The 24,397-nt window shown below is 40.1% G+C and overlaps 1 protein-coding gene across 3 annotated transcripts in view; it reads right to left on the reverse strand.

Moving 5' to 3' along the window:
• The window catches only part of LOC145991150 (uncharacterized), a 54,938-nt gene that overhangs the window by 29,385 nt on the left and 1,156 nt on the right, over positions 1–24,397 (reverse strand). For 2 of the 3 annotated variants that reach the window (XM_083126957.1, XM_083126958.1), the window contains exon 2: positions 8,017–8,432. In XM_083126957.1, coding sequence (XP_082983083.1) covers positions 8,017–8,432 — 416 coding nt within the window. Of the gene's footprint in view, positions 1–8,016; positions 8,433–18,567; positions 18,597–24,397 lie in introns of those variants that run through there. The other variant, XM_083126959.1, reaches the window with a different exon arrangement.

Genomic DNA, 24,397 nt, shown 5'->3' on the forward strand with positions numbered 1-24,397 from the left:
GATCACATTATAGTCAGGTATTCCGTTATAGTGTTCCACACCCTTTATGTCCGGCGGATGAAAATTTGAACCTGTACACCAAATAACTTTTGTAACATCTCTTCGATAGTATCCTTGCGGTTACGTAGCAAATTGATAACAAATGTTGATTTTCCGCAACCACTCAGTCCAGCAACGATACAACGAAACGGTTGTTTCTATCTCAGTGCCATCGAATCTAGTAATATGGTTGTCCCACACGCGCCTTCATTTATGTTCTCACTCTTGGTACCCATGTGGTAGGGTGTCGAAGGTGTCATTTTTCAATCGTCTATTTGTGTTCACAACCCAGTAGGTTTTCTCCTGTGGTTCGCTTATCAGAATAAATGGACGTTTTCTGGCCATTTTTTTCGGATATCGTACTGTAATCTGTCTTTTTTCCTCAAGTGTCATAACAAATTCCTTGATAACACCTAAATCAATTGTCATACTGGTACCATAGTCCAATGATGTTATTCCTTTCACTTTCACCACTCGACTTTCCTTTTGTTTCTCCGGCGACTATATACATAATGCGTAATTCTTCGGTCCACCAGCTACAAATTCACGAATGTAGGACCCCTCACCAAATTCCGCCAACTCGTCTGTCAAATCACCAAGATAATCTCCCAAATGTCATTTACTTCGGTTCGTGTCTGTCTCCCCGAATATCATACTATCCGTGTCGCAATACAAGATATCCTCCTGTAACGCATCCAGCAACACGAACTTCATTCAACACCCATGTTCCCACAATAGCTCATTCCTCATCCGTATGCAGACACCCATCACCTTTTCCTTCTAACTTATTGCACAATAGTGCACATGTACGACACAAAGGAAACAACAGTTTTCTACCGGTCTTCAATGGTAACACAGGAATGTACAATCGTTTTGGTGGTAGTACCCGTACTTTTACAATCCCATCCATCTCCAACACATCATCCGTAGTGGGTACATTCTCACCGAATAACACCTCTGGATGAGCTACCGGGGACTTGGCGAATTTATTTACCGTAGGGTACAAGGATGTAATGTCGAAGTATTTTACCTTCTCCTCGGAACCTGACGTCGATGAGTACATTTTGAACACTTTCACCCGACCTCCATATAGAGCATCCCGCATTCTCAACAGTAGTCATTGAAACGTGGGGTGTTCTTCCAACTCGCTACTCAGTTCAGGACGATCTTTTAACAGCTGGAGAAACTCACACTCCCACATTTCGACTACTGTATAACCCAACTTACAAAATAGATCCGATATTCTCTGGGTTCGGTCATATCGAGCTCCCATCATGTCCGCTGGATCAGACTGTATCTTCTTCTATACCGGACTGTTTCTTTCCTTGAAACAATTAGGACATCCGTGAAAGTAACACCCATGATACTGATAGATGGTCTTGGAGTCTGCATCGTATCCATCCACAGGAATGCCATTCACAACCTTGTGCCTCTTTCTTTCCCTGCATACTGCAATTCCACGTGTTCTGTTTTCTCCACAAACATAAGCCATTTTATAGCATTTTTCGATTGGTTACCGAGCTGTCTGTAACCATCGTTGGGAATTATTCCCACCGTACTCGGATGAAGAAATTGACGTCTGTACGTCAAGGAACAGGCAGATGCAATCGTGAAACATTCTACCAGAATATCCACTCTGGCTATGTCCGGAAAATGTTGTCTGAATTTCAACACACCAAGACGTAACACGGTCACATCCTGAATACACTTCGGCACTCGTATGCGTTGTCATACAGTACACACCTATCGGCTTCTTGCTCATACCACTGGTAAAATTTCTCCCGTTGTTTCGAGGACATATGGTCTGGATGAAAATAACGATGGTGTGGAAATGGACCTCTGTAATTCCAATTTGCTTTTGTGTTAAAAAAGTGTGGGTAGAATCCTTTTGTCTCTTGTAGTCCGAAGGTTCTCGAAAAATTTGACAACTGCATTTGCAAATAATTTAGCGAATCCAGAAAACACACCTTTGTACCTATAATCATGTACATTATCTTTGTCCCATCCATTATAACCTCCGGTGGTTCCACATCGCGTTTCAACAACTCACCCAACACAAACATCCCATCATATGCTTTAATCTATTTGAAATATGGCCGTTCGATACATACCTAATCCATAAACTCCTTTACTGGATCCTCCTCGAAAAAATGCTGTCTTATTCCACACATGTTACAATTCTTTTTCATGTCGCCGTCGTCCATACAAAACCTACACACCTGCTGGACCACACACAAACACGGCTCGTGGATATATGTTGATAGACAACCAACAAACGGCGTACATTGGGTAGCTTTGAAATCATAAAATACAAACAGGTACAGTTTCAACGCATTTCCTTCTCCCCGTCCTTGATGTCTTTCCATGTAACACAGGTGGTTGAATTCTTTTTGTTCCTTACATGTTTTATAATATCTGTACCCACATCTGTGTTTTCCCATGTACGGGTGCATTTCGTCTAATAGTTGAAAACAACCAACACAACGTCTGATCTGACTACATACCGTTCCCTTACTGTAACGTGTCATCAAATGTTTTGCATAACAAATGTCACTGTTAAAGTTTCTGTTACATCTAGCACAACTCATGGTACGTTCCTTTTCGCACACAGGTTCTGATCGACACTGGGGACACATACTCTTACAAACATGCCTTTCGTTCTGTGCGAACAGATAGCATTTGTCGCAAAAATATGGAATCGTAAATGCACCCACAGGATTTACAATCACATCATAATGGTTTGTGTCCTGATTCAAAAGAAGGTAAATTGACTTTTTGGCATCGAGAACATTTTGTGCAAACACAACTTCCGGCTGTTCCAAACTGTTAAACACAAATATCTTGTATTCCTTACGAAAATAACGTTGGAACTCAGCCAGCTGAATAAGACCCCCTCCTGTCTCCTCCAGATCCATGTCTGCTTGTCGACATATATCCAATGTACATTCAGTCAATCGACCATCGCCATTGATGAACATCTGTTTATGTTGTCGAAAATATTCAGGATCGCTTTCTTTATTTGCATACATTATGCTGATCACCAACGCCTTTGCAAGACATATCTTCGCATCCTTGGAACCACTCGCCTTTGTACTCTTCACCGTCACCACTCTCCTCTTCAACTGTACATAACGTTCCTTCGATAACACATCCCTACTTGTATATTTTCTTCCATATCCTGCTGGCATATCGATTACCGACACCTCCATCTCCAATAGATCCGTAGATAAGAACGTAGTATTTGATTGGAGAACTCGAGCAACCACATCCCATAACATATCAGGATGCATTTGATTCATTCGACGTAATGATAAACCAACAGGTTTGATACTTTCGTCTGTTACATTTCGCAACACAATACCAATTTTATCTGTTGCTTTATCCTGTCCGACGACCTCTTTCAAATTCACATATTTATTGTACGGCACCTCAACACGACGATTTGTTTCCTCTTCTCCTACACTTCTTTGTCTTCTCCATCTTCTACCCGCGTCAACCTCGATCGCAATGATGTACCTGGACCATCTTGATTTCCACCGGCAACTTCCACTCTCAGACATTCCAATAGATCCAACTTGGTACAAGGTTTCCCTTAACCCATTAATCGAATCACCTCCTGCAGTATCAAACGTTTCCTATCCACACTTCCAATCGCTCCTATTCTCTCGTACTGGTCAAGTAAATAATCACACACTCAAATAACTACCGTGTGGTGTAACCATTGTCATCATCAATCAAACCACCTTACCAACACAACAGTCGAACAAACATAAACGTTTCCCTACCCAGCCATGACGTCAACTCACCTTCACACAATCACACAACAAAGGACTCAACTCCTTTTCCAAACGCAAAACACGATCACGGAAACGACAATGGTCCGACGCAAACATTACTCTTGGCACCTCGTAATACCTGTCGACCTCGGAAAAACACACCCGTTTCTGCATTCCATACACACTAACCTTCTCCCATCACATCCTTCCTATTTGTACCTGTTCACCTTGAGACAAGGACGACTACTCCCACCCTAACATTCTGTACCACACCCAGTTCACCTTGATCGATCACGTACTTACATTTTAAAACTACTTCACCTTTGAACAAGGACATCCACATTTCACCACAACGACATTTTATACTTACTCACCTTGAAACAAGGACACACACATACATATCTTTTCCTTATTATACTTACCTTGAGAAACCACAGCACCATTCGTTCCACCGGATACAATCTCCCAACTCCCGCATCACTTCACTTTTCTCGCATACACTCTGCAGAACAACGTAAAATTTACGTTTTCCCTCTTGACCTACAATCTCCGGATGGCTATGTTGATAATAATCAAATAGATGAGGCGGGTGCTGCCCAGTGCTTCGAATACGCTTTTGTTTCACCTTTTGCAATATTTTACTAGCAGTGGCAGAGCTAGAAAGAAGAAGAGTTTTCTGCATTTAATCAAACAATTTTGTGATACTCCTGTACTACCATCCACCATGGTCAAACGTTTTCTACATGGGAATGAAGGAAGGTTGGTAACCCATACCTTACTATTCAATTTCAATTTGCATAAAATTCATGTAAAGCAATTTTGAATATAATGTAACATTCAAGCTGAGGAAATTTCGAGGAAATGTGATCACAGCATTGTGGTACTCAGGGGTGTCCATCCCATCCAAATCATTTCATGTCCCCTGCCCCCACAAATTATATCTTGCATCACAGAAAATCATGTCATTCATACCCTCAAACCATCTGACGTATAATCCCCATAAAGCAGTGCTGGAAAAATTTTCTTCAAAGCTAGGTGCAAGCTCTGAAAATCAGGCGCCAAGAAACCACCTACTAGCAATTGTGCATACTACAGTGTGTTTCAAAAGTCGCACAACCCAAACTTTGAAAGTGTATATCATGAAAACCGTAAGAGATAATTACACCTGGTTTTCTGCACTAAACTGATCATGTAGACTATCACTGGGTTAATAAATTTATGTTAGCATTTATCCAAATAAAAGCAATTACATTATTTGAAAAAAACATTGTTAATTTGCTGAAAACATCTGATAATTGATTTTCAACAATAAATACCAACTCTTAACAATTTGTGGGATCATTTGTTGGGTGTTTGACTAGTCGTAAAACAGTTGCTTTGTGAAGTACAGCAGAAGCAGGGTATTTTTCTTTGAAAACTTCTTGCACATGACTGTAAGAATTCGTAGTATCATAAAATACTCTTCAGCAAAGCGCACGCGCTGCTCCAATGTTGAATCAATTAAAATAAAAAGGCACAGTAGTGGCGAAAGTGAGGGAAGAAAATTCAGGATAACCAGGGGCAGTCTATGATTGTCTCAAGAGTTCAATTTCGGCACAAAATCTTGATTTATGATTTTTCATGTAAATGTATGGCCAATACTTAGGCATATGTTGCGTGCGTCTGTTAGCAATTTTTCGACCTGCTAGTTTTGCCATCTACAGAGATATGTCCCAAAAATGTAACTTTTCACATAAATTTGTCAGTCAAAAATCCATCAAATGTTGCACATGACCAATTTTGGTAGTAAATGGCAGATTGACATGGCATCAGACATCTAATTATGACCCTTCGATAATTTCTTACATATTTTTCTCACTCAGAAGTGCAATTCTGGAAAATGGTTAACGCTGCCTTATGCAAGTTATTAATTTATCTAATTTTCTGTGTGGCGTATACTGATAATTTTTTAGCATTGAAAATATCTCAATGGATGAGGCTTTATAACGCAGAAAACCCGGTGTAAATATCTCATACGGTTTTCATGATATACATTTTCAAAGTTTGGGTTGTGAGACTTTTGAAACATTATGTATAAGATGCTGAGCATCACAGTATTCAAAACATCGCTCAATCATTTGAGAAAGCAGGAAATGGGGGACAAAGAGTAAGAAATTGTTACTGATTCTATGGAATGTTCACAACGTTGATAAAAAAAAATTGCTAACTTACACTGTACTGCAATTTGAACTTAGACTCTTCAAAATTTTGTACATATTACAGCAAGAGATCACAGTCGCCAGGCTGAAATTTTTAGTTGCCATGACAACCCGAATTTTCCGAGCCCTGCCATAAAGTATTTAATTATGACAGCATGTCTACTGAAAGTAACTTTATCTTAGCTTTACTAAACACTATATTTGATCTGCCTCTCCTCCCTAAACAGGGATGCCCATCACCCCAAGACCGCAGATGCATTACCCCCCCCCCCATAAATAGTTCATCATAATCCCCCAAAAATAGTTTGGATGGATATGTAATAATTTGTTTATTTTAATACAAAAATATGTTAAACTATTCATATTTTTTTAATTGTTCAATTTTCGAAATAATGGAAAGCTATCATATTGATTGGTTAAATGAAACAAATTAAATTATATATATATATATATATATGCACTTAAAAAGTGTGTTTGAGTGGAGAATAAGATTTATAAAACCCACAATTTGAGTATTTAATGCACATTGTTACACAACTTAAGACAGAACATCCAAACTGGGCAAAGCAAATGTGCTGGAGCTGTGTTTCACGAGACATTGCAGAACCCTTAATAGAAAGTTCTAAGTTCAGGATGAGAATATAATATGGTTCTTCCTTCAAAGAACTCGCCTCCTCTGCTTGGGGTAAATATAATTATTTTAGTAATCCATAGCAATAATTACGTAGATTTTATCTTCACTACAAATTTCACTTGTTAAAGTAAAATTGTCCTGTGACAAGAAGTTAGACATGCAAATTTTATATTATTTATTTTTCTGTTGTATCAGGTAACATACAGCATACAGGGAATCAATAATACAATAATATTGCTAATTTTAGCACATCATCCAAACGATGCACCTTCTTTAAATTAAGCAGTACACCAATTCTAAGCATTATGTATTTAAAGTGATGTTATTAATCAATATCAAAAGTATCGAACGAATATAACGTTATATTTTGTGATGCAGCTATAGTATGAAACTTCTCATTCACCTTAGTAAACTGCCAAACATGGATTTCGTAACAGGAAATTGTGAGAGAAGCGAGCAAGCAAATCTTTACATACATATCTTTGCAGGCTTTCAAGAATATTGATTAAATGGGGTGTCAATATTAATACTTTATTAGGATCCTGCAATATTTACTCTTTTCCAGCTTCTCTTTTCACATTTGGCATCAAAAATGTATGGATACCATATTGCTAAATATAGTTTCCAAAATATAATATTCAAACTCTCCCTGCACTAAAGAAATCCCTTCACAATCCAAGATTTAAAACTTTATCCAGGACTTCATATCCCCCCCCCCAATGAATTTAATACTCAATCCTCCCCCTAAAATTAGACTTACTGTTTATACTGAAGAGTGAATATTGCCTCCTCCAAAACAAAAAATTCTCAGTCCCCACACCAAAATTTCCACAACAGTAAGTAGACAATAGTAATACAAACAATTTGGTACCCACCCTCAATTTAATGCTCAATCCTTTTAATTAAAATACCCACCATAATCTAAGACTTAACACTGATATTCAAGAGTTGGATATTTTCCCCAATCTTTTAATTCTCAATCCCCCCAGAATTCACATGTCAATTTAAGGGCTAATATGTAAGAGTTGGATATTGCTTCACCTCCTCTGATAATACATGTTGTTAGTTACAATTCCCTTGGAAGTCTAAATTGATATTTATGTAGCAACAATGATTAATTGATAACGTAATTAAACTTGTGCCCAATGATCACGACCACTCCCCCCCCCCCCAGTTTGGTTGATGCCCCTAAATACTTACTTTTCTTCATCTAATGGATTAAATATGTTGCATTTAAGGTATATATATATGTTGAATTTCATCAGACAATATCCCACCCCTAAATCTCAATCGCGCAGTCTGCACCATAATCCCCCCCCATATGTGGTACTCACTTTCTTTAATTTAAAAACAAACTTCATGCACTCACCTTTCAGGTTCAACAGCTGGACCTTCATCTTCAATATTGGGTTCATTTACTTTCACATCTTCAGATTTTATTTCAACATTGTCATCTTCATTATTTCTCGATACAGCAGCACCCAACTGTGCACTGTCATCACTTGCATCCAAATGTTTACTTTCACACGTCTCAGCATCAGAGGGCAAGTACACTTGGAAGAAGCTGTCACTAGCATTTCCTGGTTCTTCCACTTTCCATTGATCCTCCATTGGTTTGGATTTAACATCCATTGATGACGGCTGCCAAATGTTTTCGACTGACTCTTCAAGAGAAGGAACATCTTCAGGTTCACTCTTGAATGAGAAACTTCTGAGATCAGGCACTGTACATGGAGAAGGGTCATCTAACGCCATCTGCGTTGATGAAGGTGAAGCACTTGAAGCCTGCAATGACATTTTACACATAGATATAAAGTTCTTCATTGACTGGTTGATTTTGTTTATTGTACTTTGCTTTCTGCCACTTTTTGCTAATCGCAAATATGGGAATGAGTGATGATGTGATGAAGGGGCATTCAACATAGAACACTCTGTGACAGTCAGATTTACCATCGTCATTATTATTATTATTACTCTAACAATTAGCCGTAAAAAATGTGTTGAATCAAAGTGTTGAGTGTTTTAATTTGTAAGAATATATATTTGATTTGCCAAGCCGACGGGAGGAAGGAGACGTTCGCGTGTCTTAAGGGTGAGCACCTGAAAGGTCACGTTATGCATCTAAAGCTTAGGAAATTCGACCGTAATGACAACCATTTAAATATCTCGGTTTCCAGCGGTCAGATTTATGTGAAACTTTTACCAGCACAGCAGCATGTGTGCAAGGACGGATGTGTGGAGTTTCGTCGCAATCAAGCAACAATTACGGATGCCAGATCAAATTGGTTGCAATCGATCAGTTTATGGGCACTGATTGCAGTTGAGCTATGGGCGACAGCAAGGCGGAAGCTTAATCTGTAGAAACCAAACTTCGAGCACGACCCGTCCAGGTTGGGAGACAATAGAGCGAAGTGGAATGACCTCTCCGGAAGCGTCCCTTCAACGAGCGCCCTTTTTCAAAATCCAAATAAAACGAAGGACATGGTTTTTCGACACACAGTTTTGCCGCGATTCTTGTAGCGAGAGCACCTCCGTGTTACCTCTCCGTATACCGTGGACTTTGTTGTGCTTCGCGAACATCAGTGTGGATAGGCAGTAAGTCTACACGAGTGCACTTACCTCAACCGCTGGAGGAAGTTGAAGCGAGACTGTGTTTCCGTGATAATCTTACGCCGTTTATAGTTTTTGTGAAACGAGGAACATCGAAAATTATGGCGGGCTAGAGGAAGAAGAGAGATGAGGGCGTTACCCTCGATTCGCCCAATGTCAGACAAGACTACGACCCATGCCTACAACATGCCAAGAAACGACGAGCTACGCCGTCCGATGCCTACCAGCCGCCACGGAGAGAGAGAGAGAGAGAGATGTCGAACGCTGCCCTGTTCACATCCCGACGCGTAAGATCGTCCAACGGTGATGGAGAAGACGCCGACGAGCCAAGAACGACCGCCCAGATGCGACGTCCGAACCACGCCAGACCACGGAGATGTTCACCGATCCCGAGAGGGAGAGAAGCCGAGGAACCAGATCTATGAACGCCCTTCGCATCTTCATCATCGCGACCAAGGAAAGATAGGAAAACCTTTCGTGTGAATACTATGTGTTTTCAATCGCCCATAAAGATGCCAGGATGCGCCTTGAAAGCTGAGAGATGGTAATGCATTCATCTGTGTGAATGTCAACACGTGACGACTCGATTGACGTAGAGAACGCCCTTGAAATTCGTCAACATTTTGAAAACGCCCACACAACTCGAAACTTCATACCAAACTCCCGTCGTGCTTATCATTTGTAATTTATTCGTCTCAGGTCAATTTTTCTTATTTCCTGTGATATCTTTTAATGATCTTAAATTCGTTGTTGTTTGTGCTCCTTTGTATTTGTTTAAAGTGCGTACTATTGGAGTAAAGCGCCGCCTGCTTAATTGTTTAATCTACTTGAGGTTTGTTCATTTTTATGTGTCAACTCTGTGTCGCTGCTAGCTACGTCAGGTCGCGTATGTGATTATTTGTTAAAGTATTTGCCTGGTAATATGAATTGCTCGTCGCGGCGAAGTGTTTAAGTCCCGCCTGCTTGAGAGTATATGTTGCGTCACTCAACGGAGGTTATTGTTATGTTTGGAACCACGTGAGGTCACGTAAAAGGAAAACGTCCGCCCACGTGAGCGTAATTGCCGTTGAGACGCCTTTGTTTATGCTGGACAAATAATGTATTGTCACCGCACCGACCTAGTTTTTTTTTTAAAAGGTGAACTTAAGTAAGGGCTGGCTAGGATTTGAGTAGCACTGGAGCAAAATCACAAATGACCTGATTAGACAAAAATTCAAGGTAAATTTTAAAATGAAAGCAATAATTAGGGCTCGTCGTCATAAAACCTGTACATGTCATGGATCATTTTTTGTGTTGATGTCCCCGAAAGGATTGAATCTGAGAGAGAATGTGTGAGTGAAAGAGGGGGAGATGTAACTAATTGATTTTTGTTTTGTTATGAATAGAATATACTTTTTATTTTATCATGTTAATTTTGGGCTATATCATTTCATACGCATGTCGCTACCCGTGATTTTCAGGTATGCAGCTAGCCGCTTCCCGGCTACAGGTAAAGAGGTGGTAAAAGAAAGTATATATGTTTTTGTTCTCTATTCGATATGGCTAATCACTATGCACTGTTGGTCACCGGTTCCTACACACGAACTCAACCTGAACCGTAACGCTATTTCACTTGTCCGAGGGAGATTTTGCCGCCTCTATCTAGGTAGTGGTAGCATTTGTTTTCCTGGGCAAGGGAGGGCATTTCACAACTCATGCCCAGGCTGGGATTCAAACTCAGAACCCCTAGCATCGAAGCATGCTATGATAACCACTCCACCTGGAGAAACAAAGTATTTCTCAAATTAAAGATGAAATAAAAAGGTACAGTAGAGACTACAGTACTTGCATCTCAAAAGCCTGAAATAATATGCTCTGTTATCTGTGTCATAGCATGCTGTGAGTGATATTCAACCCCTGAAATTATATGTTGTCTTGTCTGCTCCTGGTAAAGGTGCCTAGTAGTGCTTGGACATTAATGAAATTTAACCCTTAGTTCGCCGCCGTAACACATATGTTACAAACAGCTTTAGATACAATTATCGAGGGTTTGCCACACTTATATTTGTATATTGAGGTTGAAACACTGACAGTTCGTTCGGGAACTTGTTTTGCAATCTTGTTTGGAAATTTCAAATTCCCCCCCCCCCTCCTTTCTCGGAATATGTCACGTGTTTGGGTGAGCCCAAACACGTGTTCGCTCTTCAGTTGACAGACACAATAAATGCTTGGCATTTACGATGCTGTTTTCCTCCAAGCTTCCAACGCTGTGATTTAGTACTGATAAGGCACACATTCTTCTTTCTGGTGATCCAGCTGAAGTAGTGGCAGGGGGTGGGGGGGGCAAGGAGAGAGGGGATTGGATGAGGTTTGGCAGGTGTCAGCTTTCTGTCGCCTCTCTGTTAGAAATGCAATGAAGCTTGACGATAGCCAGAGGCCAGAAGCATGAGTCTAAAGCGTGCGTCTATCCAGAAGTATAGACAAAACAAATGATTGCAACGGCTCCCTTCCCTCCTCTGTTAGGAAAGGCCTCACCATAAAACAGTTCGTATCATATAACAGCTCATCGATTTCCCTAACGCACAATCCTTTCCTTCCGGACATATTTCCACAAAGAGCCGAGTCAACAGGGAAGAAAGATTCACAGTAGCTACACAAGATGCAAGTACGAACGAAAAAAAGCAAAAGTTCGGGTTTTCTCCCCAAAGTAGCTGGAGAAGAGGGGGCAAAGTCCACATTTTAATGATTTTTTCATTGAAATTCGGGGGATGCAGCCCCCGCCCGTAACCCCCCCCCCCATGGTTGGGGCATCCAAATTTTACATGGTTGCATGCACTGATCTTCTGCCTGCAAAACAAAAGTTATCCGAAGTAGATTGGTCCCATGGTGTCAGTTATAACAATTTTATGAATAATATGCAAATTGCCTAAAATTCGATCGAGTTTAAGTTTTGCCTTTATTATTCAAATTGTATTGCACCCACGAACATGAATCAAGTTTCATTCTGTTGCGGAAGGTCTATTCTTTGAAAAAAAAAAGCAAAAGTTCCGGTTTTCTCCCCAAAGTAGCTGGAGAAGAGGGGGCAAACTCCACATTTTTATGTTTTTTCATTGAAATTCGGGGGATGCAGCCCCCGCCCGTAACCCCCCTACGGTTGGGGCATCCAAATTTTACATGGTTGCATGCATCGATGTATTGCCTGCAAAACAAAAGTTATCCGAAGTAGATTGGTCCCATAGTGCCAGAGTTATTACGATTTTTCTCCATTATGTATACGAATTCAAATTTCCCGCTCAAAGCCTCGGCGACACTGGGCTTACTTTCGTCAGACCGCACGGCATACTAAGGGTTAAACAATGCACTTGCGTCTGTGGGATAGCGATGCAACTAATGTTAGATCCTTTGTGACATGAAGCTTCTAGCCTCTCAATCTCAATTTTGACCTCCTATCTCTGTCCTCTAGATTAATGGTTGTTCTCAACCTTTGTGAGTCTGCAGACCAGTAAATTTGCTTTTTTAAAGTCAATGATCCAATCCAAATAATTGTTTTCATAAACAGCTTTCTATTTCAAATCAGTAGAAAGCTGTCGGATCGCGCTCCGCATAAGATTGGATTTTGCGTGTTCTCAGTTTATTTCTATATTGTGGTACTTTGCACTGGTGTTAAGCTATTGCTATTGAACATTGCTGATGGTAAAAACATTAGCCCGAGTGAGTGGAAATGCAGCGAGAGATGTTTTATTGTTCCAGCAGCAGGCATCCTCCAGATGCTTCTCTCTGCTTCGCCGAGGGAGACACGTGCAGTGGACAGCGGCCAAGGTAAGCCCCCGCCTCATTGGCTCTTGAACTTTCTTTTTCTTGTGCTGCTGTGTGGAGACATTAAGCTAAACCCAGGTCCCAGACAACTTCAGTGCATACTACCATAATACCTAGAACATAACAAATAAACTTTCTGACTGCACTTCGGAATTGGGAGAATTTATGGAGCAGGACTGTATTGCAGTAACTGAAACGTTGCTCAACGAAAATGTACTGGATTCCGAACTGCCTTTTTCAAAACATTTCACTATTTCCAATACTCAAGGGGCGAGGGAGTGATGCTTTGCATAAATAACAAATGGAAAAGTGTGGTGTGAAGCGACCTGGATCATGACTATGAAATTCTGTGGGTTGAGGTGCTTCTCGGCAAGAAAAACAAACTTTTCATCAGTTGTTTTTACAGGCCACATAAAACTTGCCCCGTAGCAGTTCTGGAGGCTTGCTACGATTCTGTGCTGTCTGCAACCTCTATGGGTAACGTAATTCTTTTCGGAGACTTCAATCTCTCAATTACATGGACTGACTCCACGCATGGCTTTACAAAAGACAAGAATGACGCGCACTTCATAGATCACTTCATACATGGCCTCAGACTTCAACAGCACAATATGTTCAATACACAAAAAGACAATAACCTGGACTACATTCTCTCCTCACTCCCTTCAGCACACATCACGCATTCGAGAAACCTCATCCCTTCGGACCACGAATCGCTGGACGCTGTATTCTGGCTCCCGGACCACCTGAAGAGTCAATGACCTCCCACCCCTGGATGCCAATACCTTGTTTGGTCCAAAGCACCCTGTGACGACATCCGTTTGGCGCTGGATTCCATTCCCTGGATAATCCTGGAGAGTGGAAGTGTCGACGAAACGTGTGATGTGCTGACTGATGTGATTCATGCAGTGATAAAAGACTATGTGCCACTCAAAAAAACAACTAAATCAAGCAAATACCCTTCTTGGTTCGACTCTGAACTCTTACTTGCCCTTGGAAACTGAAAAAAAGGCCTGGGATCTCTGGAAACATATTCCTAATGAATACACACAGAAAACTTTCACCCACATACGACGTCACTCTAAACAATTGCAGAAGACCAAATACAGTGAATACATCGGTGGCCGCGTTGGCTCAGTCGGTAACGCGTCTGACTACCATACTAAAGGTCCCGGGTTCGATCCCCGGCCGGTTCAAATCCGGGAACTTTTCTAACGGTGGAAGCGGCCCCGGCGCCTACCCAGCGTCGAATAACATGGGTACCTGGGGGAAACCCTGGGGGGTAAAGGCGGTCAGGGGCGTGATGCTGATCACATCACCCCCATTAACGACCGGATCAAGAAAGTGTGGGGCGTTACCCCCACACCCCCTATACGCCTTCAAGGCGTGGTGCTATGCACAGAGGAACACTTTACCTTTTTACATCGGTGCTATAACAAACAATATCAAATCAAATACCAAATGTTTTTGGTCACTAATCAACTCGAAGAGGCAAAATTCCTGAATACCTTTGAAAGTAAAACGTGACTCAGTATGCGCAGAGGGCCCTGACAAAGCTAATCTTTTTCACTTTCCCTTTCTAAAAAAATACAACCTCGAATACACCGGCTTCATCCCTTCCCAACCTCTGTCCAGTTTCTTGTCACTTTTTAACGTCTCTCTCCACATCTCCAGAAGAAGTGCAATACATCCTATCTACAATGCCTCAAAATTGCACCAATGGTCCTTCTATTTTCCTAAAAAAAACACTGCTTCTTCTCTCGCCAGGGTGTACTATGTGGAAGTTCGATTACGTCTAAGCTTGTTAAAAAATATAAAATTTCAACTATATTTGTCTATATTTAACCCTTTGTGGGTCACATGAGAAAAGTTATGTCAATGGTTGTGCACGGTCTCAGAGACCGGATTCTTAAAATATGCCAAATTAATGATCTAAAATGCCAAATATTACGATTAGATCTTTTTTTTCAACAATTGAGATTCTATAGAACTACAAAAATTATATATAAAATTATAAAAACGTTCTATTGATTAATGGGGAATGAAACGGCATATCGGATTTTCAGTGACAACTAGGTACACCTTTACCGTGCATTGACTCAGACAGCAAGTAGCTACAACAAACCCTCCCTAGTGGCTCGAATATCTTACTAACACTGCAAAAACAAAATCGTGGGGTAAAAGATGAAGGTTAGTAAAGACTCAGCTAGACAGAAGGAGGGTGTTGACAAAAGAATCATTGTTAACCCTTATGCACACGCGCCGGGGTGGAATCCACCCCAGACAGTCTCTCTTCTTTACTACGTTTAAAAGTGTTTTGTTTCTGTTGGTGGCCTTCCAGGAACCTTTCCGTTGTTTGCCCTTCTAGTCATTGACTCGAGGTCAATCAGTTTGCTCGCCGCTGTCACTCAGTGAACATCGTCAAACTTGGCCAGGGGTGCTTTACACCCCACGCGTGTGCTTACGTTACACATTTCCAAAATGCTGCTTCTTTAGTTTTTGTTATTTGTTTTATCTAATTGTTATGTTTTTTTATGAACTGTAGTCTAGATGGTGTTTTAAGTTGCATATTTAAAAAAAACTCCAAAAATGGATAATTTGGGTAGCAAACAAGCGAGCATTCTGTCCATGTTGGATGAGTGTGGAAGTGATAATGAATCAATTGTCGGCGAAGATAGTGATGCAGTACAAGACAGTTTACACGAAAGTGAACATGATACAGAAACTGAACAAGACTGTGACAGTGGTAAAAGTGAAGAAAGTGACAGTGACAGCAAACTACCATTGGCTCACAGACTTAACACTTATATAGGGAAAGATTAAACTACTGTATGGAAGAAACAAACACCACCACAAAATGCAAGGACAAGAGCTCATAATATTGTAAGTACACATCATCCTACTGTAAAAGCCGCTGCTAAAGAAGCCAAAAACCCCACTTGATGAGTGGTTGTGTATGATAGACGAAAGCATAATAGACAGCATTGTAAAGAGCACACCTTCATCTACTGCGAAGAATGCCGCCCAGAATAAATTTGAACATTCATTCACAAAAACCTTTGTCAGTAGCTAAGTAAGATGTTGTAAATTTGATTTAAATTTTATAATTTTTTATAAATGTATCTCTTTAAATAATACTCTTGTTTAGATTTTATCAAAAATTAAAAAAAGCACTCTAAAAATTTTGTTGGTTTGGGAAAAGTTTTTATGATATTATAAACAGCTGGCTAAATTGACCAATACTCGATGGTGATTTACTAATAAATTTGTATAATAAACCTATGACTAAAATACCTTCAGTTCTTTCATTGCCCTGTCTTGTAACCACATGCAAGTAAAAAACTATTTTTTTTTTTGGGTACAGTTATTTTTTTACTTATTTTTTAACAATACTTTAAAATACAGAAGAAAAATGTAACTGTCTAATCAACAATTATTCAAACCACTATACAGTTGTTTTATATAGCTAAAATATGTTTAACTATTATGGAAAAGACTAATTGTTAACAAGAAAACAACAGAAAACCTTTTTTACTCATACATTTGTAAAAAACTGCAATATAAAGTGTGGGGTGGAAAACACCCCATGCGTGTGGTTGTGTCACAAATATTCACGCGTGTCCATAAGGGTTAAATAACGACGTTAAAATCACACACCCAGAACGAGAGACAGTGCGTGACCAACACAGTGTAAATGGAAGAATGAATGACACTCTGTGTAGTGCAGGTGTATCCCATTAGCCCCATCTAGTTCGCTGTACTTGTTACCTCTCTTTGCACCAAAGTGTCTAGTTGGTTACCTGGTGCAACACCGAGTCGTCTAGTTCGTTGATTTGGAGTCAAGTAGTGTATTTGGTGTCTGCACAGTTTGTACTACATTCTGGGTCGGTGTATGAGTGGTGTATGGTCACGTGGTGCTGACTAATCAAATGAACGTTTAAATCAGCAGACAGGCATTTGTTGAATCTTCTGAACTTAAACACCGCTTTCCGTCTACTTGGTTGAACTTCACTTCCATGCACCACCCTGAAACTGGAATACACCTGCACTACACCGAGTGTCAAAAAGTGCAGCAAACTAGATGGCGCTAATTAATGATTTGATGATGTAAGTTCACTTATACACAGTGAGGCTAATCGGGACTGGGCCTACAGTTTAAAGTGGAATCCGAACCACTATGTGCCTCCACCAGGTATAAAACCCGGGACCCCTTGATTACAAGGAGGCGACGCTACCACTGCACCATCGGTGAGGCCCGGTTAGTGGAAGAGTTTAAGAGGTCCAAACCATTGTCATTATAGTTTAATAAAGATTTTATATTAATTTTGCAACAAAACAATCAAGAACACAAACATGGACAAAAATGGTAACATTCATAAATGCTCTGAAAATTTTATGCACATACCCTAGAATTACTGACGGTAACAGTTTCATACATCGGAGACACATTTCTTAAATTTTACACAAGAAACTACTTACGGAAATGAGTTTCTCCAAGGTTTAAAACGTTCGTCGAGGTAATTTCTTTCATCGTGGAATATATTTGACCGGGAAATCATGTATTTTTCAAGAGAAATATCTCACAGACACACAATTGCCATTGCTTTCATTTGCTTGCCCTACGACAACCGGATGCTGCATATGTTTGATGATGTAAGCCCCTGTCATTGTTTCTAACCCCCCCCCCCCCTTTTGTTTCTTATTAATATACTTTCCTAATGTAACCAAATTTAACCTAACATTATCAGAAATGGTTCGTGGGTCTATCCGTTAGTGTTAAATAACTACTTTAACTATGTTTGCCTTACCTAACCTAACCTAACCTTGCCATGATTGGTTCGTGGGGCTATTTAAGAATGGTTCGTGGGGTTTTTGAACCTGGAAAAAAATACAAAATCAGGCATTGTTCGGTTAAGAAGGTTGGAAACACTGCATAGCCACTGATCATCGACAATGATAATCAAGTTTTGCCTGCCATATGGCGTGTAATGCAATCCAAAAACGAACGAACAATGATTACTCTATGTTGAAAAAAAAGGAAAAAAAATGAAATGCCACCTTCAGGAATCCTTAGCAATGCAGAATAAACTACCAATGTGAAAAAGAAGAAAATAAAGGAATTTCAGACGTTTGGCGGTTACTGAAATTTTAATAATAATAATGGTTTATTTCCATAACAACAAGGGTAACACTTTCATCTAGTCAAAATGGATTTTTTCATTTTTACAGAAGAAACTACTTACGCAAATCACTTTCTGTAGCATTGTTGAAGTTCCCGAATGTATTTTCTGTCATCATTTCATCTTTTCTAGCGATAATTCATGTTTATATGTATAAAAATATCGCAATTGCCATTGCTTCCATGTACTTCCTCTACGAGAACTTGATGTTTCGTGTGTTTGATGACGTAACCCACTGTCACCGTTTTTTCAAGAAGTTGACGTGACCCCAAATTTTGGTAACACTTTACTATACCGGAGACGGATTTTTCAAATTTACAGGAGAAAATACTTACGCAAATCATTTTCTGTAGCGTTGTTGATGTTCGGGAATGTAGTTTTGATCCATTTTAATGTGAGTGCATGTAGTTTTCTACGAAAATCTATTTCCGATGTGCTATTGCTGCTGCCGCCATTTGCTTTCTGCACGAGAGCACAATATGCTCTCGTATTGTCCGTATATACCAAATTGAACGAAAGGAGTGCTAATGGAACCTAACCTAACAGGCCTAACCTAACCTAGTAGACATACCTTGTCCCCGTGATGGTTCGTGGGGTTATCGTGAATTTTTGGGCTAATGTCAATGGTTTTTGGGGCTACCCATGGATGGTTTGTAGGAAATAAGGAACAACAGTAAGTACTCTTTAATGTAAAAAAAAAAACATCATTTTCGTTAGAAATTCATTATTTCTGTTCCGGAATGCAGAATAGTACGTTAGCAATGTAAAAAAGTCCGAAATAAATCATTGACAGGTGTCTCCGGTATAGTAAAGTAGTACCCAAATTTTAGCTATGCTTGCCTAACCTAACCTCACCTTACCGTGAATGGTTTGTGGGGCTACCCCGTGCATGGTTCTACGAGCCCAAATTTTAACTATGCTTGCCTAACCTAACCTTACCGTGAACGGTTCGTGGGGCTATTGGTGAGCCCAACTTAAGAATTCAGTATGGGGCAGGCACGTATCCAGAGGGGGTGCTTAGGGGGCTCGAGCCCCCCCCCCGAAAGTTTTAGGTTTACACTAGATAAAATGAGGTTTTTGGTTTCTTGTGATGTGAAATAAAATAATGTGACAATAATTTAAGGAGAGAAATAATTATCGAGGCAAGACGGAGAATGTTCCGTAACCCTGTTATTGATAATAGCACGTATCCAAGATGGGGCACAGGGGGCTCGACCCTCTCCCCAGAAAATTTTTCAGTTTACATTAGATAAAATTAAGTTTTTGGCTTCTTGAATAATGTGAAAATAATGTAAGGAGAGAAATAATTATCGAGGCAAGATGAAGCATGTTTTATAACGCTGTTATTGTTAATAGCACGTATCCAAGGTAGAGATAAGGTGGCTCGAGCCCCCCCTCAGGAAATTTTTCAATTTACACTAGATAAAATTCGATTTTTGACGTCTTGAATAATATGAAGATATTAAATTTATAAATCTGAGAGAAATAATTATCGAAACAAGACGGAGAGTGTTCTAATAACCTTATTATTGTCAATAGCACGCATCCAAGGTGGGAATCAGGAGGCTCGAGCCCCCTCTTCAGATTTTTTTTCTGTTTACACTAGATAAAATTAGGATTTTGGCTTCTTGAATAATGTGATGATAATTTGGGAGAAATAATTATCGAGACAAAACGGAGAATGTTCTATAACCCTGTTATTGTTAATAGCACGTATCCAAGGTGAGGTTGAGGTGGTTCGACGGTCCCCCCCTCAGGAAATGTTTTATTTTACACTAGATAAAATTAGGTTTTTGGCTTTTTGAATAATTTGACGATGATTTAAGGAGATAGAAAATTATCGAGGCAAGACGGAGAATGTTCTATAACCCTGTTGTTGATAATATTGCACGTAAACTTTTCTTACGCTTTCGGTGTTGTCGCAGCGCACTTGAGCATTATGTAGAAACTTGTCAGCATTTGGAAGCTGCACAACAAAGGTAGCACCTAACGTAGGGCGATTCATTGTAATTTCTAATCTCTGTAAGGCGGGAGAGGGTACGTTCTTGAATGAGAAAATGAGTCAACTACTGGCGATATTAACGAATCGTTTTATCTGCGGAACGTTCTAGAATATAATGAGTATATAAATACGCGGATTCAATTTTTCGGTTGAGCTGGACAAAGAATTGGTTAATGAGATTTCAGAGGTAAGTGTGACAATTCATACAGTCGATTAGTGATCAGTCAGCGTCCTCTGGTTGCTTTATAAGACATAGTGATTCGAAAATGAAGACATTGACGACAGCAGAACTTCCGGGGCCTCAGTGTAGTGCTAGTTCGGTTTGTGGGCCGAAGAGATCAAGATCTCTCTCTCTCTCTCTCTCTCTCCCTCCCCCCCCTCTCTCTCTCTCTCTCTAAAGTGAATATTTCAGCAGTACCGGATATTGGAGTGGTTTATTAAAACAGAAATAAGCTGCATAGATCAACTGAAAATCAAAGTTTTGAGTGATGATTTAGTTTATCCAGAACTAAATTTCGTATACGCAGTCCGAGAATTTCCTGGTATAAAAAAATACTTTGTTTAAGCCTACTGGGTTCGAAACACATTCAAACACTTAACTACCATAAAGAGACAGCCGAAAATTTTATGAATGTCGAGAAGAGAAAGCAAGATATTGCATATGTAGACATTTTAGGTGAAAATTGCAGGCTCTACCAGGATCCAAATCAGGGCTTTACCAACTGAGCCACCTAGTCATCCTTGACTTCAACCGATTTTTCGTTAAAATGTCTACATAGTACATGTCCTGTGTATATCAAATCGTAAGGTGTTGCTTGTATAATGAACAAGCACAGAAAATATAGGAGAGAGAAAAAAACTGAGGTGCATTCCCACCGGTTGAGGAGAATTTTCTTCTGTGGTCAACAAGAGCTACTACTTCGAGGTGACAATGACTGGGCCCTAATATGGGAGATTTCACGCCGTGTCGCCTGAAGATTAGGTTTGTGCGGCCTTTTGTGTCGCTAGGGTGTGAAACGTTGCTGTTGATTGGCCCATTCCAATCGACATGTATCGCGTGTCCCTTCGGTCTGAAACCTTCCTAAGTCTTGAAAATCCAAGTCACAAGGATGGAAAATTAGGGCCTTGTTAAGGTTAGGTGTGAAGGCAGGCAGATGACAGCACCCTAAAGGATCATATTCAAACCTACAGGAAGAACGCATCTTACTTCAGTCTCCAATACGATAATAAAAACTTCTGGTGAGTTCATTTTAAAAAATGTGTCCGAGATAAAGAGAGGCGTGCCCAGGATTTTCGGAAGGGAGAGGGGTCATGCATACTATTTTTGGTTGTCAGTCCTGATTTTGCCATTTTTTTCCTGTCTTTGACGTTCCTATTTTTTTTAAAAAAAAAAGGAATACTGGGTCAAATGGGGTTATGACCTCACCAACCCTCCCTTGGGCACGTCGCTGGAGATATATGAGTAAGCATTTGATCATACTGGGAGACGAAACATTAGATGTGTTGGGAACGGAAGGGTTTTCACTGTGCATTAATTGTTTCGTGATCCACCTGTATTCGAGAAGACTTCCTTTGTTTCGTGCCGATACATGACGAGACAGCAGAAGCTGTGACAGGCATTTTTGAACACTTGTGAGTGCTAAGGCCTGAATCTGAACAATTTGGTGTGTTTCGGCTTTTATAAGAGCTGCAAACATGGGAGGACAAGACACTTTAGTAGTGTTCAGGCTCGAATCAGAGAGAAATATTCGAGAGCTGTCTGCGTCCAGTTCGCAGCCCACAATTTGAATCTCGCGTTCTCGAGTGGATTGTCCATCCCGTGCATGTGTAACAGCTACGTAAAAACACTCAAAGACACCATAGACGTTTTTATGCCTGATGGACAAACACACATACTGAGATGGTTCCGGCACACAATGTTAATGCATGGAAACAGAGGAGTCGAGTGGTAAAAAATGTTCCGATTTCACGTTCTGATTAAAATGACAGCCTTAGTGGCGACGATTTAAGGGATAGTTGCTCCCCAATTTTTTGCCTCAACATTATGGCCTCCTAATGTTAAGCTTTGTCTACCAAAAGAAAGTAAACTTTCCTTGCAACGCCCTCCGCATCCCCCTCCCCCGTTTTGGAAGCCAATTGCCACCACTGGTCTTGAACATACAATTGTGAGGTTCTTACATCCCTTAAAAAAATGCTGTTGAGCCCCCCCCCCCTGAAAGGAATTCCTGGATACGTGCCTGGTATGGGGCTTATGGCAACAGCGTTGCCGCATGGTTCGCAGTACAAGAAAGCTCCAGCGCGCATCGAGCGTCTGCTGTAGTACACGCCGCAACAAAAGTTAGTGGTCAACGGGGCTGTTCACTGTCAAACTTTTCCACTAGAGGCGCTAGCCCTGTTGTGTCCCTAAATAATTTCGTTCGTCATCTGGTTACCATAAGCTTTACATTGGAGCGCGATAGGATGGCTATTCAAACGTTATTTTCAACAAAGGTAAGAATTTCTCGTGTAAATTGATAACAAAAATTGTTTATCAAACCTTTAGGATTATGTAGCAAGTCATTAAGTTTCTGAAAATTACATTCTCCTGAACCTAAGAATTAATATATTAAAGCGCAACGACAGGGTAGCTCAGATGGGCTAAATATAGTATATTTATGCACAAAGAGCACTAAACTTGACGTTATTTTGGTCGTCCCTAGCTGCCATGGGTCTATAATTAAAAAAAAAAGATTTTTGCACTACGCTTTTATGTTTCCTCTTGTTGCGACTTGCGAGTATGTGCAATTCAACGGCGGGAGTATGAATCGGAGAAACTACCCAAATTACAAAGAGAAAATGTATTAAGTGGATAAGCGCATAATATTTATTATTATACACTATGCCCTATCTGATAACTTAATATTAACATATGTTTTCTTTGTATGAAGCAGACATTTCCCCCTCGTATTTTCGTCCTTTTAAAATTATAATTCCTGTAAATAAGAAAGTCCTAGAGGTTGCGAGATATGAAACAGAATGTAACATATTTTTTGTAATAACTATTCTTCTCGATAAATGTGTATGTATAAAATAGAGAACCATATTTACTAGCCATGAGGAAAAGTATGATATCACGTAAAAAAAAAACGAGTCGGGTATTAATAACAACTAGCTATATAATAAAAAAGTGCAATCGCGTGGAATTATTATGTATTATTCTTTACCAGATTCACAAGAATAAAGCACTTAAATTGTGAAAATTCAAAGTGACGTAAACAAGTGCTGTGCAAATTTTAAGGCTTTTTTTCAGTTCCGATATATTTTATGATCTTAGTTTCACAACACTGATGTTCCGACATAATTTCCTATGTTAAGATGAAATTAAACTTGCAATTTAATGTAATAGCAGCACGTTCAGCATCAAATTCCCCATATATTTAAATATGGGAGAACAATCCCATCAAAGCGTGGGGTCACAACATGGGTGCTGGCACCTACAATAGTTTGCTTTGACCAGGAACATACAAGAATGCATGACTTGGTGGGAAGCTGTTCATTCTTGCAGCTGTTGGTCCAGAATAATGACGGTCCGTGGAGGAAGATTTGAAAATAACTGTTTCCGAATATACTTTTCATACGTCTTGCTCTCTATTTTATCACAGTGTTTTTCTTTCCTTTATGCACAGAAAGGCAAATTGGGACTGGACCTACAGTTTAAAGTGGAATCCGAACCACTATGTGTCTCCAGCGGGTATCAAACCCGGGACCCCTTGATTACGAGGCGACGACGTTACCACTGCGCCATCGGGGAGGCCTCTTTCACATTTTTCGGTGCACTTTCTCATTTGAAATGGAACAGTGTTCATTATAATACCGGCATACACCAAAGCACCCCGGTCGTCGCATTTTCATTAAGGGATTAGGGTTCCATACCCGGTGGAGGAATATAAAGGTTCGTATCTCACATAAAACCGTAAGTCCGTCCAGTTTCAATTAACATATCTGTGCAGAAAAGTGAATTTAGAACTAAATTAATCAATTACAAAAGGTGTGAAATAGATGAAGTTCTGTTGTATTTGTGTGAACAGTGATAACAGAAAGAAAGAGATAGACATTGGAAATATTCAATCTAAAATGCTCTCGCTTTGTGTCCATCAGTTAACGTTATTGCCTTGCAAGCAACA

This window comes from Lepisma saccharinum, chromosome 8, assembly GCF_977018435.1.
Source record: "Lepisma saccharinum chromosome 8, izLepSacc3.1, whole genome shotgun sequence".
Lineage (NCBI taxonomy): Eukaryota > Metazoa > Arthropoda > Insecta > Zygentoma > Lepismatidae > Lepisma > Lepisma saccharinum.